At 37.6% G+C, this 18,341-nt stretch overlaps 1 protein-coding gene across 2 annotated transcripts in view; it reads right to left on the bottom strand.

Annotated features, from left to right (window-relative positions):
* ATP6V1C1 (ATPase H+ transporting V1 subunit C1) overlaps positions 1-18,341 on the bottom strand; it is a 48,440-nt gene that overhangs the window by 7,563 nt on the left and 22,536 nt on the right. For both annotated transcript variants that reach the window (XM_004047400.5, XM_055348788.1), the window contains exons 4-8: positions 12,763-12,848; positions 10,575-10,669; positions 8,884-8,975; positions 7,721-7,819; positions 5,763-5,831 (exon numbers count right to left, since the gene is read on the bottom strand). In XM_004047400.5, coding sequence (XP_004047448.1) covers positions 5,763-5,831; positions 7,721-7,819; positions 8,884-8,975; positions 10,575-10,669; positions 12,763-12,848 — 441 coding nt within the window. The remainder of the gene's footprint in view (positions 1-5,762; positions 5,832-7,720; positions 7,820-8,883; positions 8,976-10,574; positions 10,670-12,762; positions 12,849-18,341) is intronic.

Genomic DNA, 18,341 nt, shown 5'->3' with positions numbered 1-18,341 from the left:
AGATATAATCGTTATACAGAAAACTGCACGCATTTAATGTCTATAATCTGAAGTGTGGACATACGCATATACCCATGAAACCATCACCACAATCTAGACAATAAACACACCCCTCACTACCAAAAGGGTCCTTGTGCCCTTTTGTTGGTTGTTTTCTTTGTTTTTTAATGTTCAGTTTTACAATGTGGCACTTCTGAAATCAGAAAAAGGAAATTTTACAAAATGGAGGAATGCTGGGGAATTTAAAGATACTATATTAAAAAAATGTTTAAAGCAAGTGTAGTTTTTCCTGAAGCCTAAGAACCACCTGTTTAGCCAAGTAAATTCAGGAGGCAATTACAGTGTTAATCACAGAATGGCTTTAAGTACTGAATCTACCCTACTCCTCGTCAGCCAGCCAGCAGGGGCACCTCCCTAGTGTATGACCAGCAGACACCTCCAGGAGTACTGATCACTGTAATCGCTGACATGCAGAGAAAACTCAAGTATACTGGATTTAGAACCTCCTGTTAAACTGTATCTTCTCAAAATGATTACCCTTAATTCTTGCTCCTGGTGTCCATCAAACCCAATGAAGGGCAGCTACCAAGTGGACAAAGCTCGATTTAAAAAACCGTTTAAGGATCTTCTGCTTTGCCAAGATTTACTCAGTGATGTGTGAACTGCTTGAGATCAAAACAAATCCAAATCTAACTTGACAGGCTATTTCAGGGCCACAAATAATGTTTTACTGTTATCATAGTAATCTTTTAAACTTATCCAACACTTTGCTGTTTTGAAGACCCTTCCAAAAGCATTTGGTGCTTGACATGGCCCTGTGTCAATGACCAGGTTACCTGTTAAGCAGGTTCCTAGCTATTGTGCAGAGATCTGGGACACAGCAAATTCCTATGGCTTACTCAAAATCCTGATGGTGAAAAAAGCCAAGATAAAACTTCCATCTTATCTTATAACTAAATCCTACTATGCCACCTTATTATGAAAAATAAATAAAAGCCACTTGCTTTCCCTCTTTCCCCTAAGGAAAGGTATTTCTTAAAACTGTTTAAAAAATAAACCACGAGTCCTTACTATAACAGACTTGCAATCATTTAACATGTACTGAGACTCTGTAATGCAAGTGCTTGCTAGATATTAGTATAAAACTAAGACAGCATTTCCTGATCTCCAGGTACGGGTTTAGTAAAGGAAACAGGCTTACACAAGTAACTGCAATATAGAGTTGTAAGTGCTGCAATAGAAAATATACATGATACACTGGGGAATTAGTAACTTTATCTGAGGGGATTCAAAGGAGTTTCACCAAAGTGGTGATACCAGGTGGAAGTTTGAAAGAAAGACAAAAAAGAGAAGAACGTTCCAGACAGAACCCCATATGCAAATGAATATAGATGTGGAATAACATGGTGTATCTGAGGAATTGCCAGAAATAAGTATAACTGGGGCTCAGCATGGTAGCTCATGCCTGTAATCCCAGCACTTTGGGAGGCCAAGGCAGGCAGATCACTTAGAGGTCAGGAACTCGAGACCAGTCTGGCCGACATAGTGAAACCTCACCTCTACTAAAAATACAAAAATCAGCTGAGTGTGGTGGCACTTGCCTGTAATCCCAGCTACTTGGGAAGCTGGGGAAGGAGACTCACTTGAACCCGGGAGGCAGAGGTTGCGGTGAGCCAAGATCACACCTCTGCACTCCAGCCTGGGTGAGAGAGACTGTGTCTCAAAAAAAAAAAAAAAGAAAGAAAAACAATATATATACACATATATGGCTGGGACATAGGGTACAAGGAGAGGGTGTGTGTGTGTGTGTGTTTGTGTGTGCGTGCTGGGGGCAGGCAGTCAAAATCGGGAGGGACAAGCAGGGTTTTAGACGGGAAAGCAACACATTTGTATGTCACAAAGATGAAAACAGCAGCAATGTGGAGGACTGATGAGAGGAGAAAAGGAGTCCAGCTAGGGTCAGTTACCATGGTCCAGGCAAGGGATGAGGGAGTCAGAGCTGGAGCAGTGGCAGTGGCTCTTGGGGGAGTGGGGAGAGTAGATTTAACCATATGAAATTGTAGATATTTGACCATTTTCTGACCTACAAAAACAGCAATTTTTAACGGTTCAACCAAATACTATGGAAGGTGGAAATGACATAACTGATTAGACTATTGCAGGCTGGGGGCCGGTGGGGGGAGGGGGGTGCAAGGGCAAAGGAAGATTCCAAAATGACTGACTACCACACTCGCGGTTTGGATCACTGGGCAGATGTTGCTGCCATATACTACAAGGCAACTAGAGAGTTTGAGTCTGAGATTGGGGTGATAGTGTCAGTTACCTAGGAAATACCACATGGAGTGGTCCAGTAGGAACCAGGTATGTGGTTGGGGGGAAGGCTGGCTACAGACGAAGATTTAGCAGTCCGAAAACTGCAGGTGAGGCTAGAGCCATGGGTGTGGTTGAAGCGGTACTGACAGGAGAACAGACCATCTCCCTCAGAAACTCTGAAACATAGAGAAACTTCTGGACAGTGGCCAGTATCATTCTTCCTGCACTTCTTAGCTAGGCTCCTCTGCTTCACTGGGAACTCCAGATCCCTAAAGAAAAACCTCTGTGAAGCATCCATGAGTTTGTGATGTTGCTTCCAATGACAGAGAAAAGGCAAAAGTTAACCAGTGATCTGACTCAATCAGACTATTTTAACAAGCAAAAGCAGACAAAAAAAAAAAAAATAGGAAAGTGGTAATTCTGAAAAGACAGGTGAAAAGCACCTCTTTCTGAACAGTGTTTCAACAAAAAAAAGCAGAACAGCAGCACAGCCTCCACTTCTTTGGCCACAGCCTTGGCATGGCATTTATACACATTGCTGCATTTAGCCTCACAGCAATGGTAGTATTTCAAAACTGTCCAATCTTTGTAGAATATTTTACAAATAGTTATATTTTGTGAACTTTAAAATTCTTTCAGGTTTGAGGACAGTTAGAAAAATAGATTGAAAAATATTAGATTGAATATTAAAGTGAATATTTTTCAATCTACCTCAAAATTCCACTTTCATCTTCACTGCTCCCAACAATAATCACTCAAGTTATCATACCAAAAAGTAATGTGTTACTACCTATAATTAATTAACTTGTGTAAAGCACATAGAACAAAGACTAGCTCATAGTAATTACTCAAAAATGCTGGTTGTGATGATAAGCCAAAAATTCAGCATCAGGTCATAGAGATCTTTCCTAAATGGCAGACAATATTCCAGGCTCACTCAAAAAAGCCTATTTGCCCCTACATGAACTGCACATACTCTTGATGGTGCTATTTGAGCTAGTGCTATGTTCTCTCTGACTAAATTTAAACAGGTAAGTTTTTGAGTCAGTGATTCCAAATGTACTTTGAACTGAGAAATAGGTAGAAAAGATGTTTTCACTGAGCAAGGAAAGGCTGGAAGCTCTCGGAAGACTAGTGTGCACTTACAGGTCATTTGCAAACAAGTCTTGACTGCATTAAACTGTTCCCTTCCTGAAATTTGCCCTTTAAACTACTAAAGTGACTGTCCAAAGATCTAAATCTCTGATGGAATATTTTTAAAGTCTTTCTATCAGAGTAAATCTGAGCTTACTTAATGAGCCTACACACCATCCCCCTGGACATCTGGGTTGGTGTATGTCCATCTCTGGAGGACATTCTGTGTGCACCACGTCCTCACTCTCCTCCTCTACCTGCCTCCTAGACACAGAGTCAACCTCTATGGCTCTAATGCCCTAAAGATCTATCAGTATCAACAGCCTAAGTGAGCCACCAATATCAAGACACAACTGTAGTCTTCAGTTTACCATGTGAAGAGCTGGTATGAAGGAAAGATATTCCTCCAAATGAAAAAAAAAAATTCATGATGAGCACAAGTTTGTTGTTAAGTTCCTAAAAGATCAACATTTGTGAAAATACAGTAACATTATCTTGTATTTTGAATACTCCATTAAGTCTTAAAATAACTTCATAATATATACAAGGAAGGTGCTATGCTCATTTACAGACAAAGAAAATGAGGCCCAGAGAAGTTAAAAGACTTACCCCAGGTCACACAGCAAGTTGGTAGCAGAACTGAGGCAGGAAATAGGGTCTGGAGGCAGGGAACCTAAGGTTGTTTCACCCCGGTTTCCTAGAACTAAATTGAAAGGAAAACCCTAACTTTCCACGCCTAAGTAACAAAAGGACCAGAGGCTACTCCTTTTGACCTTTCCTGCATGGCAGATGGGAAATTGGCTGTCTGCAACAAATCAGACTGATTGAGAGGCCGAGTCTTCATTCGCATAGAAGTATAACTTTGTAACTTCACCCTAGCCTCTGATTGGTTGCTTTCTGCAACCAATCAGATATTTGCACAGGAGTGTGACCTTTGTAACTTCACTTCAGCCTCTGGTTGGCTGCTTTCTGCAACCAATGAGGCTGACTGCAGGCTACCACGTCACTTACTTGAGGTGAGCATGAAGTGGCCAATGGGAAACTTGTAGGAGTTATTTGGACCCAAGAAGATTCTGTATCCAGGCCCTTGAGCCACTGCTCAGGTCTGCTCCTACACTGTGGAGTGTACTTTCTTTCGTTTTTAATAAATCCCTGCTTTCGTTCTTTTTTGCTTCATTCTTATTTTGCTTTGCTGGGCATTTTGTCCAATTTTTTGTTCAAAACACCAAGAACCTGGACAACTCGAAGTCACAACCCTACCAGTGACGGACCCTACCAGTGACAGACTCTACTGGTGACAGAACCAGCAACAGAACTCAGATCCCTGGGTCCAGGACTCTTTCCATCATACTAAGCTACTTCCCACATGACACAATGAAACTGGAAAAGAAAATATTTCATGGGCCTGACCTTACTAATTCCACTTCTTTACTGCCTCCTATATCTTCCACCCTGCTGCCTCCCCTTGAAGCACATATATATCTGTAAGAATCCTTTGGGGGTGGAGATACACTGTATTTATATTTTCTCAAAGAATATCTGGTGTGGCAATGGCAGAACACAGAAAAATGACATGGAATAGTGTTAAAAGGGTACAGGACCTGGAGCTAAAAGATGTGAGTTCTAGCCCTAACTCTGCCATTGGACACTTTACACAGCCATATGCCTCAGGCAACTATTTAAGCATTTTAACTTCTTCTTCCATGAGAATAAGAATGATAACTGTCCATACTTCTTCACAGACTTGTTGTAAATTTCAAATTAGACAATGCATGTTAAATCTATAAATTTTAAAACTGCTTAATAAAAACAGGTTTGTTTTTTAAATAAAAGGAACATACAGATTAGGTAAAATCTAAGCTCAAAGTGATGGTGAACATCTGGAGATCAACACGGCAGTCCAGTAGCCATTCTGGTACACTTCCTTTGCCAAGTAAAATGAGGAATTATAGACACACAGTAGGTATGCAATAATGAATAAAGAATTTTCAAAAGGCAGCACAGTGAGGCAGAAAAAGTACCACACCAGAGACCTAGGTTCTAGTTCTAGCCCTGCCACAAATGAGATGTGTGATCCTGGGCAAACTATTAATACCTCACTGGCCTCAAACTTCTAAGTCTATAAACAGAAGGTTGTCAAACAGACTGTGCCAAGTCCCTTCTAGGTCTAAAATTATTACAACTAGAGTTCATAGAACTCACTCATGAGGTTAATTTATCACAAAGGCAAGACAGCAAACGTATTTCCTAAGCCAACATCCAAACTCTAAAAGGAATTCTAGGAAACAAATGGTTTTACAAAGACTTCTACTTACTTGCTAGACCTTGGAACTACCATTTCGGCTAGTGTTTCATACTGCTTAATCCAGTCGTTGTGGTTTAACCTGCAGAAAAGGTACAATACACATTGGAAAAGAAAAACAAGTCCTATTTCCTGCCATATCCAGGAAGAGAAAAAATTATGAGACAAATAGGAAATCTGGCTATAGTAAGTATACTTCAACTCTATTTAACAAAAAAAAATTCGGGTTTCCTACTGAGAATGAATTTCAAATACACTGAGTAATGCAGGAAATACAGATCACCACCCTACCTCCAGTAACTATTGCAAAAGAGGCACATCCTAGAACTATGTTTGGAAAGGAAGTAAAGCACAGTATAGATTCTAAATTATTTTCAAGCTGCATAGTTCATATGTATTGTGCCTCATTTTTTAAAAATGGTCATGCTGAAATCACTATCATTCCTGCTCAGTGGCCATTATGAAGGACTGAAAAAAAACTGTATTTATGGAAAGCACAAGAGTACCATGAGGTAGTAAGTAAATGAAGTGAGAGTAAACTATGTTGCCACAAAACATTGTGCAACAACCTTCTCTAGAGGCCACTGGCTTCCAGGGGTGTGGGGAGAGACAACTATGTTTGAGATTGAAAACAAAGAATTATAGTGTGTACAGGCCAGGATAGAGAATAATTCCTCATGTAAGATGTCCTAGGTCCTATGTTTCAATTACAAGGTACAGAAAACTATAAAAATTTCTGGTTTTGAACCCAAGTTTTACATAAACGTTGAGTGAGTCAAATATTTTATCTGGGCAAAAGTTATTTTCCTACATAGTATAAAAGCACAGATACACAGAATTTGTTATAAATAATCAGTGTTTCAGTGTAGCAGACGGGAGTTATGTAACTAGAACACAAAATAAAATTTCTGGAGTGAAATCCTTAGATTTAAGGCCTTCTCCCTGTGCAAAGAAAAATCCAAAAGCTAGCATACTGCAATAAAGGGGAAAAAATGCAGAAATGAGATAATACTGTAGCCACTGTAAATTCCATGGAGGCATCATTTTCTAGTACTCCAAATCTCTGAACCAGATAAAAATGCAGAGCACAGCAAGGAAGTCTTCACACAATGATACTCTGAAAAAGACCCAAATCTCCCACCTGAGTTTGGATCCCCCAAACATTCCCTGATAGCAAGACTTCAGTGTAAGTCAAAAGTGAAACCATTAATAGTGCTATACAGACACACACAAAGTCCAGGTCTTCCTACAAGTACCCAAAGGTTTCATTTCATTTCATTCAAGATTAACTATGATCAAATATTAAATAACACAGAAGGCCTAATCCTAAGGAGATTTCAAAGGTTATCTAGTCCAGGGGTTGGCAAACTACGCCCATAGCCAAGCCTGTTTTGTAAATAAAGTTTTATTGAAACAGCCACATTCATTTGTCTACATATCATCTATGGCTACTTCAGCTATAACCACAAAGTTGCCACAGTGGAGTAGTTGTGACAAAGATCACATTGTTTACAAAGCCTACAATACTTACTATCTAGCCCTTTATAGAAAAAAAATTGCTAATCTCTGATCTAATCCATTCTTTGCTTCTTACAGTGCTTAATTAAACCTAACCAGTCATAAAGATTTTTTCAGGAAAAAAATGCAAAGACCTTCCTATTTTGAGAAATCTAAAATCTGTATTTTTTAAACAATCAATAATTTAGCATTACTTATGTTTGAATGAGTCAATTCTACCAAGCTGCTAAATTTGATTTGGAAACTCAATTTATAATTGAAGTCTCCATTGCCAGGTTATGATCTAATTTCTACTTTATGTGCCACATGAGCAAATGTTGATTGACAGAATGAATGGCAAGGTTATATTCCTTTTACGCTTGGATTTTATGGAAAACTTCAAACTACAATACTAGATACTAACATTTTTCTTGTATTTTAACAAGTAAAACCTTTTATAATAGAAAGACTTACTTGGGAACTACTACCAGTAATGTGACGAGATACTCTGAATCAAGAACAAAGTCATCCTTCTTCACAATTTCTGCTAGACTTCTAGTTAGCAAACTTCCTCTGAGGAATTAAAACAAATCATTAGGCTGATAATTACGTGCTTCTGTAACACAAGTAAAGAAACAGCAGGCTAATCATTTTCACATATACTATATATACATTGAGAGGGATTGGTCTTAGTCAACATTTTTACTTTGTAAGAAGTCACCATTTTGCTGAATATATCCTACCCTTGCAACCAACGAAATATCTTCTATCAAAATTTGCCTGTAGTGTTTTGTGTTTGCTTTAATTATTATAACTCAGCTCTTCTCTTGCCTACATATATAATATCTTGACTGGAAAACTGCTATCTACTCATTAGATATCAATTAAAGTCTATTCCATCATATAATTATGAAACTATGTCATCTAAGCACAATACCTTCGGTGTTCTTCCCTCCCTTGGGTATCATTTGATACCAGGCAATTTTGGTAGCTAACCCAATAATTAACTCTTTCAAATCAGTCTTCATTTGTCTTCCAGTAATCACTTTCCTATAATAAATATGTCTTGCCCTGTTTGTATCACTCACAGTATCCAACCAACTTTCCCTCTAGGATATGAAGGCACAACTTGAATACTTTCATGCTTAAAGTTGCACTTGTAGTGGTCATAGTACAAGGGGATCAACCAAAACAATTCAGTCCTATTTTAAAAAACCTAACGAGTGAAAAACCTAAATTCTGAAAACAGATAAGAGAATAACTATTACATCATAAAAGGATTATTCTATAGTTAAACGATAGGTAATTACTATGCAGTTAAACTATGATTTCATTTAAAACAATTAATTTTAGACTATTTTTCAGTGAAATATCAAATGGATAAAGGGATAAGCCAGGACCCAGTTCACAAATATTATTTATAAAACAAGTATAATAAATCAGCCTCACATCTGTTTGGACTAGTCTGAATTCTATAAACTTACCTTAGTGAGCTTTTCTCCATGAAGTAAAAGAAATACCATTTTGATTACAGAACAACATAAACTGAAACTAACTAAATCCCAACAATATCTCCTTCGGTGCATGCTAGTATGCTTCCCCAGTTCTTAATACTCAAATATACTTGATCTGCTTACGCATTCTTTCGTTCCAAATTCTGAAGATTTCCTTTCAGGTTATTGTATGCAGATGCGCGAGATTTCAGGTCATTATCAATCTGAGTTACTCCCTTTGAAAAAGAAAAAGAAGAAAAATAGATAAACTTTTCCTAAATTTGCCTCTACTAATACTATCAAAGTAGCTAAACTTCTACAAAACTTCTACAAAAAAACCCACTAGTTTCTAGTGTAAGAATATTCTACTATTTTAAAAGCACGACTTTAGGAGGTCATTTAAAAAACAGCCAACTTCATTTTAAATATAATTTCCACATAAATCTTTTCTACTAAAAATAATGTTTTAGTCCACATGTATTTTAATTATTATATTACTTCTTAAACCATGGAAATGGAATCTAGGCCACTGGGTTTGGAGATTACTATTTACAAGGCTTCAATTCACAAGACTGAAGGATATTTTCCAAAATAAACTAAATTACATGAAGAGTTTTGACTACTGCAAACATCACTATTACACAGAGTATTTTTCTATGAAATTAAAATTATAGTTGAATTTATTCATAAATATTACAAAAGCTGTTTTTCTCAGAAGAATACTAAACTAACTACATGGGGAGAAAATGTGAAGTAAACAACATTCGAAGAACTGACTTTAACATAGCTCTAGCATTATTAGCTGTGTAGCACGAGGGTAAGTCACTTCACCTCTCTAAGCCTGCTTCCCTATCTACAACAGCATCAGGAAGCAGATGATCAAATCCTTAAGGATACAGAAAAAAAGGCTCAGTCATAGTAAGAACACCACTTTATATTATCAAGTAATGTAAATAATAGTTTCTTAAACTATAGTCATCAAATTACATGATGACTTTAGTTAAAATCTTTGATAGTCTATTTATTTACATTTAACTATACAGCACACTGCATAACTAAAGTTACTGGGAGCCAAGGAAAGTCTGTCCAATAATTTAAACTACACTTCTTGCCCCAGCCACGTCAAATGCTGGCAAACAATTAACAGGTCCTTGTCTATTTGTCTCATTATAGTTACTGTTAAGACTTTTATTCCACAAACAGATCTTGGGGGGAAAAACAGACTTTTTTTTCCTCTCAATTCAAGGATTTCCTCTCAAGTTCAAGGATTTCTCAATATAAAAGGTGCTCTTAACTTGGTGGGTTCATGCATCGGCTTCAAGGTCCATGTACTCCCTGAAACTACATAAAATTATGTGGCACACGAATACGGGAATTTTTCCAGGCAGAGGATCAAAACTAAATAGTCGGAAGGGGTCAGAGAACTCATAGAGTTTAATGTTTGAACAAGTATTGTACGCACATAAACATACTTCAGTGACTACTATCACCTACCTGAATGACTAAGAAATCTTAATAGACTCCAATTTCCTATTCTACACAATCTCAGGTACCCTTAAAATTTGTATAAATACAGAATTTTCACACTTTCTTAAACACTGTTGATGTAATATTTAAGTTAATTACATAACTAAGTATTCAACTTAGATAATCTACACATGAAAGTATTATACTTTTTAACATCTTTTAATGTCTAAAGTTGTAGTAAGGATCTCTTCTGTGAAATATAATTAAGTTGCCTTATCAAAACCTAAAAAGTATTTCATAGTGAAATTATAAAATAAGCAAAGCCACTATAAATCAATGTGTCCTACTTGTCTCAAGTATTATCTTACCTTGGCAATTATTTCAGAAATATTTTTCAGGGACTGCTTGATTGGATATTTGGCCATGTCCCACTGGAACCTTGTTATATAAGTAACCAAGTCCACTGAAATAAGGGAATAAATTAATTACTGAAGAAAAACAATAGAATTGCTCAGTTTTTTACACAGCGATATATTTTAATGCTGAAATTGGCATTGAGGAAATCAGCAAAGATGTCATTTCTGAAGAAACCTGATTAAATGTGAACTATATTAAGTAACATGGATTAATCAAAATTTCTACCTTGTAATCTCTTCTCCTTACTCAAACTTTAATACATATTAAGATGCTCCTTCTAATTTGATTACTTTAAAAATGAAATATGTACATATTCCTAATATGCCTCATATATAGGAGACACAAAGATTAAGAAACTACTTCAAATTATCTCAATAAGTAGAATTTCATAAAAGTATGTTCTTTCATTGATAACTTACCCAAACAAACTGAAAATAAACCTGTCTGTTAAAACCATGTGATGATTGTTTCCAGGAGTCCACATTTTAACAATTTTCAAAACATGGACCCTTTCACTTTCAAATGGAAAGAATAAAACATGTAGAGCTAAAAAAATACTCAACAACTTATTCCTCGGAAGTTTAGTAATCAAAGTGACTTCACCCCTAACGGGATCAAGAACGGTGAAACCAAATGGTAATTATGGCAGCGCTGACGGAAGTAATTCATATAAAAATATCTTTCTCTTCTCAATATCTCCTTACATAATACCAGTCAGTCAACAACACAGATGGTATTTCCAAAAGCAACTCTATCTAGATGCACTGCCCCTCTTGGTCAACCACCATTCCACCTACTAGACCGACTGCCCTAGTTCATAAAATACATAGAAGATCAGTTAAAGGCAACACAAATTAACTTATTAATATCTAACATACCTTCTGTTGTTTCTCAAAACACAAATTAACAGACACAGCAAACAATGAGATCAGAATTACTTGATAACAAAGAGCAAGAATAAGTTACTACATTTTTAACTGATTAAAAATTTATTGAGCGGCTATTATTTGCAAGAAGAAATGAGATTTCAGGAACACTGGATTTCAAATATAGTAACCTTATCAGAGTAGGTGATCCCGTAGAGAATGAAAGGAAAAGGTTATAAAGGGTTATATCCTTCTTCTTCTTCTTTTTTTTTTTTTTTTTTTTGAGACAGGGTCTTGCTCTGTCACCCAGACTAGAGTACAGTGGTACAATCGTAGCTCACTGCAGCCTTGAATTCCTGGGCTCAAGCAATCCCCCCTCCTCAGCCTCCTGACTAGCTGAGACTACAGGCATATGCCACTACATCCAGGTAACTTTTTTCTTTTTCTTTTTGTTTGGGTTTTTTAGAGACAGGGTCTCCCTATGTTGTCCAGGCTTGTCTTGAACTCCTGCACTCAAGCGATCCTCCTGCCACAGCCTCCCAATGTGCTGGGATTACAGGCATGAGCCACCATGCCCAGCTCATTATTTCCTGTTATAAAAACATATCACTAAAGACGGGCTAATTTTAAATGAAGCATAATGCTAAAATGACATTTCATAAGAAAACAAGAAATACAAGTACAAATGACAACAATGGGGTCAGAATCACCCTTCTAAAGTCATTACTACATAGACTATGTAAATACTGGCTTCTAGCTACAGAGAAGTCAGTAGGCTATTTTACGGGTATTAAGTAAAGAAATGCCAAAATCATACTGAGGGGGCACTATTCTGCAATAAAATTAATAACTTCTGTTCTAAAGCCTTAACAGTTACATACTATTAAATACAAAAACCTACATAAGACAGCAGGTATTCAACTGGAACAATGCTGAGATATACAACTTGGAAACTTACTTGTAAATGAGTGAATAAATAGAACCTGGAAAGAACTAAGGCAAACCTTTACAATACTGCTCTTGCAGGAGACTTGGCATCATATTATAAGCTATATTATATATTATGTAAGACTGTCTTCTATGAGACTATGTTTCAGGGAACAGGATGTACCTGGAAGTATCACCAAATTCAGTAATAATAATTGTATTTTAATGGCTTTCTATTGTATTTAGTGTCCTTTTCTGTAGACTTCTTTACATTACTTTTTGTTTCTGTAGCTTAGTTATTTGCTTTGTATGAGTTAATAATGATCAATCATGAGCATTAGCTTACCTCCATTAGCCAACAGATTCTCTTGAACTTTGTCTTTGCTATCTTCCAATACATCAGCCATGTATTGAGCTACTTTCTTAACCACTCTGGGGAGGAAAAAATATCAACAACCCTTCTCAGGAAAAATATCTAAATTCCATTCTATACGATGAACATACTACATAAAGACACGAATTTCACTATATGTTCCCATTATACCTATCCATATAATACACAATAAATGGATCTTACCTTATAATGTTTTAAGGATAAAATGGACCAAGACTTTGTTACATGCAAAAATCAACAGAGTAACTGTAGGGTTTTAAGGAGACTACATGCAATGTGTCTCCTAGTCTAGAAAGAAAGTCATGGGAAGCTAGTGAGAAAGAGTCTGTAAATAGCCATATATTTATATGCCAAGAAACTAGAAAATTCAAGGACTGAGAACAAAGGAGGAGGCTGAGAACTAGCATTCACTATGTTCCTATGACATGCAAGACACTGTGCTTTCCCTTAGGAAGAAAGGGACCTGACAGGCAAGACAACGTAAGCAACAGTCATGATGAAAAACTAAGTCCTACATTATTAATTCATTAACTGTTTATTGAGCATCTACTATTTACAAGGAGCTATGCTATAGAGGAAGCCATAATGCCAAAACTATTAGGTTGGTGCAAAAGTAACTGTGGTTCTGGCCATTACTTTAGGGGAAAAAAAAATGGCAAAAACTCCATTACTTTTGCACCAACCTAAACCAAGCCACCTACATATGACCTTGTCAATTCTTTCATTTATAAGACACTGAGGTATAAAAGAATAAGTGGCTTATTCAAAGTCACTAGACCAGTTAACGGCAGATCTGTGACTAGAAACATGTTGTCCTGACTTTGGAGTCCAGCGTTCTCTTCCTTATTCCATGTCTGCCTCTAGGCCCCGGGTGGGATTCAAAATCATACAAGACAAAATCACTACCTTCACACATTGCTTAAAATCTCATTGGAAAGATCCAAAAATATATAAATTACTAAATACAAAGCAATCTGAGGTCAGTGCCAGCTGAGATTGCCAGGTTGCAGACAGAGAGAGAGAAAGGAAAAAGGGATCACTAGCAGCTACCCAATCAAGAAAGCCCAAAGGCTCATGAGTAGGGCGATGAAGGACAGAAATGGTTTTACAAGGATGATTACATGGGAAGAAAGCATATCGTTGCCATGGGGCATATTATGAGTCATGATAAGAGGTGGAAAAGCAGTAGGCATCCAGAGAATGGTGAGAAGTCCAGACTGATGGGAGCAGCAGACCAAGAAGTAGGGGAGCTTAGGCTAGGAAAGTGGGATGCCAGATTGCAGATACACAGCCTCTGAAGCCACACTCTAGACAGGGACATAACACAGTCGAAACAGGGCTCAGGACAAGTATTCTGATGACTACATGCTCAACAGCTAGGAGGGGAAACTGGAAGACAAATTAAGAAATTCCTGTAATGGTTTTTTTTCCTTAAAAAAAAAATGTGTGTGTGTGTGCATTTTTTTTTTTTTTAAGAGAGAGTCTCACTCTACTGCCCATGTTGGAATGCAGTGGTGCAATCACAGTGCATTGCAGCTTTGAACATCTGGGCTCAAGCGATCCTCTTGCCTTGGCCCCTCAACCAGGAGGGATTACAGGTGTGAGCCACAAGCCTGGCTTGTTAACAGTTTAAACAAGAGCCAATATGAGCCAGGAAAGGTGACAGAAGAGCTAAATTTAAATGACAATCCTATGCTGAGTGGTCTCAAACCTAAAAATCAGAACAATTTCAGAAATAATGATGTAAGTCCTAAATCTTCAACATGTTTAACTTGAGGTTTATACACATACTTGCCTATGTCTCCAAAATTCACCCATTCCTTCAAAAGGGACAAATCATTCTCATAAAATTTGGCAAGCATTTTGTAAACAGAACCATTTGCTATGAACATTCTAAAATGTTGCATGTTTACCCATAGAAGTACTTCAGAGTGTAGAATCATCTGGTGTCAAATTTATAAACGTAACGTTGCATAACCCAGAACTTCAAGATCTCCGTATGCCTATTTACAAGAGGATCTGTGTCAATGTACACAATGTCACCTCAAAAATATCTGCTCTAATGACTACATTTTTAAGAAAGTACAAACTATGATTTACCACATATACCATATTCTACGATATTTGGCCTTTAACACTTGGAGCATTTAAGTCATTAAGCTATCATCTGTCAATACTACCAAAGTCTAACAACGACATGATTTTTAAATTCCTCTTATCATTCAGGAGGACCGAAGAAGATGTGCTTTTCAAACTATGAAGAAAAGAACCGCTGACACACTGCATAGGTAACTTTAAATTCTACTCACCAAACTAACTACATTTGTCCTTAATACTTTTCAGATTCCTTCCCTAAAAAATCTGAGCTGGCTAGGCACAGTGACTCATGCCTGAAATCTCAGCACTTTGGGAGGCTGAGGTGGGAGGATCGCTTGAGGCCAAGAGTTTGAGACCAGCCTGGGCAACATAGCAAGACCCCATGTCCACAAAAATAAAAATAAAAAAATTAGCTGGGTGTGGTGGTGCAAGCCTATAGTCCTAGCTACTCAGGAAACTGAGGTAAAAGGACTGCTTGAGCCCAGGAGTTCCAGGATGCAATGAGCTATGATTGCACCACTGCACTCTAGCCTGGGTGACACCAAGACCCTGTCTCTAAAAAATAAATAAATAAAATTTAAAATCTGAGCAAACTTTAAATTACATTCAGGACATCCCATTAACCATTTAAAGATAAAGAACTATAAAGCCATCAAGGTGACTAATAAGGGTACAAATAAATGTTAATAATTATATTCTCAGGGACCTCCTTTCTCAGTGTCTCTTTGGTTGTCATAACTTGTAACTGTAATAAGGTAGATGAGACCTCAGGGAAGACTCAATCCAGGGATGACAACTAAAAAAAAAAGTTCCCTCACATTTTTTTCTTTTCTTTTTTTTTTTTTGAGACGGAGTCACGCTCTGTCACCCAGGCTGGAGTGCAGTGGCGCTACCTCGGCTCACTGCAAGCTCCGCCTCCTGAGTTCACACCATTCTCCTGCCTCAGCCTCCTGAGTAGCTGGGACAACAGGCGCCCACCACCACACCTGGATAATTTTTTGTATTTTTAGTAGAGACAGGGTTTCATCGTGTTAGCCAGGATGGTCTCGATTTCCTGACCTCGTGATCCGCCCACCTTGGCCTCCCAAAGTGCTGGGATTACAGGCGTGAGCCACTGTGCCCGGCCCATTTTTTTCTTAATTAAAAATGTATAAGCAAGGAACCAAGAGACTATTCTTTCCATCAGTTAGTGCTTTGAGTATATCATAATTATTTTCACTATATTTATAATAATTCATAATAATCATTTGCTCTATATGAATATATGGAATTATAATCCTAAAAGTTGCTTTTCCTTTCATCTTCTCTTTCCATTCTAAGAGCCAAGTGTCTGGTCCCAACTGAGCTTTTACTATCTCTTAACTAACCTACTGTGAAACTGCTAAGTGGCCTTCTTGACTCCAATATTAAAGAACATCAATACATCCTTAGATCTGTTTACTTCCTCACTACATGGTGTTATATTAAAAGATCTCTCTCTCTCTGTAACCCTGACCTCAGTCTCTATTGCCACAGCATCGCTTTGAGGTGGTTCTATCAATTCAGAAAAGCATATTAACAGCAGAAATGAGAAAATCTTCTGGATAGATTTCAAGAAAAAAATTCCCTTCTATCCAAGCCTATTATTCCCTTAAAGCTTCAATCAAATGTACATTTCTGAGAGTCTCCAAATTCTGTACTTTACAAATTACACCTGTGTACCTAAACTCTAAAATAAAATTTTTGTATCCCCAGAGTTGAAGGAACTGTAGACTGATTCTGCCAACTAATCAAAATGCAGTTATCAAAGAGCCTATAACCATTTTCAGCTCAAATACACATGTACCTGAATTTCAAAAGTAATAAAAACTACAATTTAGAAAAACTCTTCCAACTGAATTTTGAAGACAAAAGCATAACCATCTTCAAATAAATGGAGTAACATCCGATGTTCATGGATAAAGACAATAATATTAGGATGATACTACTCCCCAGCTGATACATAGATTCAACACTATCCTCATCAAAATTCCAGCTGACTTATTCGCAGAAATTTGACACTGTGATCCTAAAATTCATACAAAAAGACAAAGAACCCAGAATGGCCAATCTTGGAAAAAAAAAAAAAAAGTTGGAGAACTCACACTTTCTGATTTTAAAACTTACTACAAAGTTACAATAATCAAGACAATGTGGTACTGGCATAGGAGAGAAACATAGATCAGTGAAACAGAACTGAGAGTCCAGAAATAAACCCTCATATTTATGTTCAATTGATTTTCAGTAAGGGTGCCAGGACAATTCAAAGGGGAAAAAACAGTCTTTTCAACAAATGGTGCTGGGACAACCAGATATTCACATCCAAAAGAATCAAGTTGGACCCTTACCTCACAACATAAATAAAACTTAAAATGAATCAAAGACCTCACTGTGAAAGCTAAAACTATAAATCTCTTAGAAGAAAACATAGACATAAAACAGTACAACCCTGGATTAGACAATGGTGTCTTAGATATGATGCCAAAAACACAAGCAACAAAAGAAAAAAATAAATTGGACTTCATCAAAATTTAAAACTTTTGTGCTTCACAGATACAATCAAGAAAACGAAGACATGGCCAGGCACGGTGGCTCACGCCTGTAATCCCAGCACTTTGGGAGGCTGAGGTACGTGCATCATGTCAGGAGTTCAAGACCAGCCTGTCCAACATGGTGAAACCCCATCTCTATTAAAAATAAAAAAACTAGCTGCGCATTGTGGCAGGGACCTGTCATCTCAGCTACTCGGGAGGCTGAGGCAGGAGAATCATTTGAACCCAGGAGGCGGAGGCTGCAGTGAGCCGACATCTGGCCACTGCATTCCAGCCTGGGCAACAGAGCGAGACTCTGTCTCAAGAAGAAAAAAAGAAAATGAAGACAACTCACAGAAGAGGAGAAAATATTTGCAAGTTATATCTGATAAGGGATTTATATCTTGCATATTCTGTATAAAGAACTTCTACAATTCAATAATAAAAAGGCTAGCCAATTAAAAATGGGCAAAGGATCTGAATAGACATTTCTCCAAGGAAGAAAAACAAATGGCAAAAAAACACATGAAAAGATACTCAACACATCACATCACATCAGCCAACAGGGAAACGCAAATTTTTAAAAATGAGATATTATCAGCCAGGCGCGGTGGCTCATGCCTGTAATCCCAGCACTTTGGGAGGCCAAGGTGGGTGGATCATGAGGTCAGGGGTTTGAGATCAGCCTGACCAACATGGTGAAACCCCGTCTCTACTAAAAATACAAAAAAAAAAATTAGCTGGGCGTGGTGGCGGGTGCCTGTAATCCCAGCTACTCAGGAGGCTGAGGGAGGAGAATTGCTTGAACCTAGGAGGTGGAGGTTGCAGTGAGCCGAGATCGTGCCACTGCACTCCAGCCTGGACGACAGAGCGAGACTCCGTCTC

This window comes from Gorilla gorilla, chromosome 7 (genome assembly GCF_029281585.2).
Source record: "Gorilla gorilla gorilla isolate KB3781 chromosome 7, NHGRI_mGorGor1-v2.1_pri, whole genome shotgun sequence".
Taxonomy (NCBI): domain Eukaryota; kingdom Metazoa; phylum Chordata; class Mammalia; order Primates; family Hominidae; genus Gorilla; species Gorilla gorilla.
The sequence above is the reverse complement of the archived record's forward strand: the minus strand, read 5'-3'. Positions and strand labels throughout refer to the sequence as shown.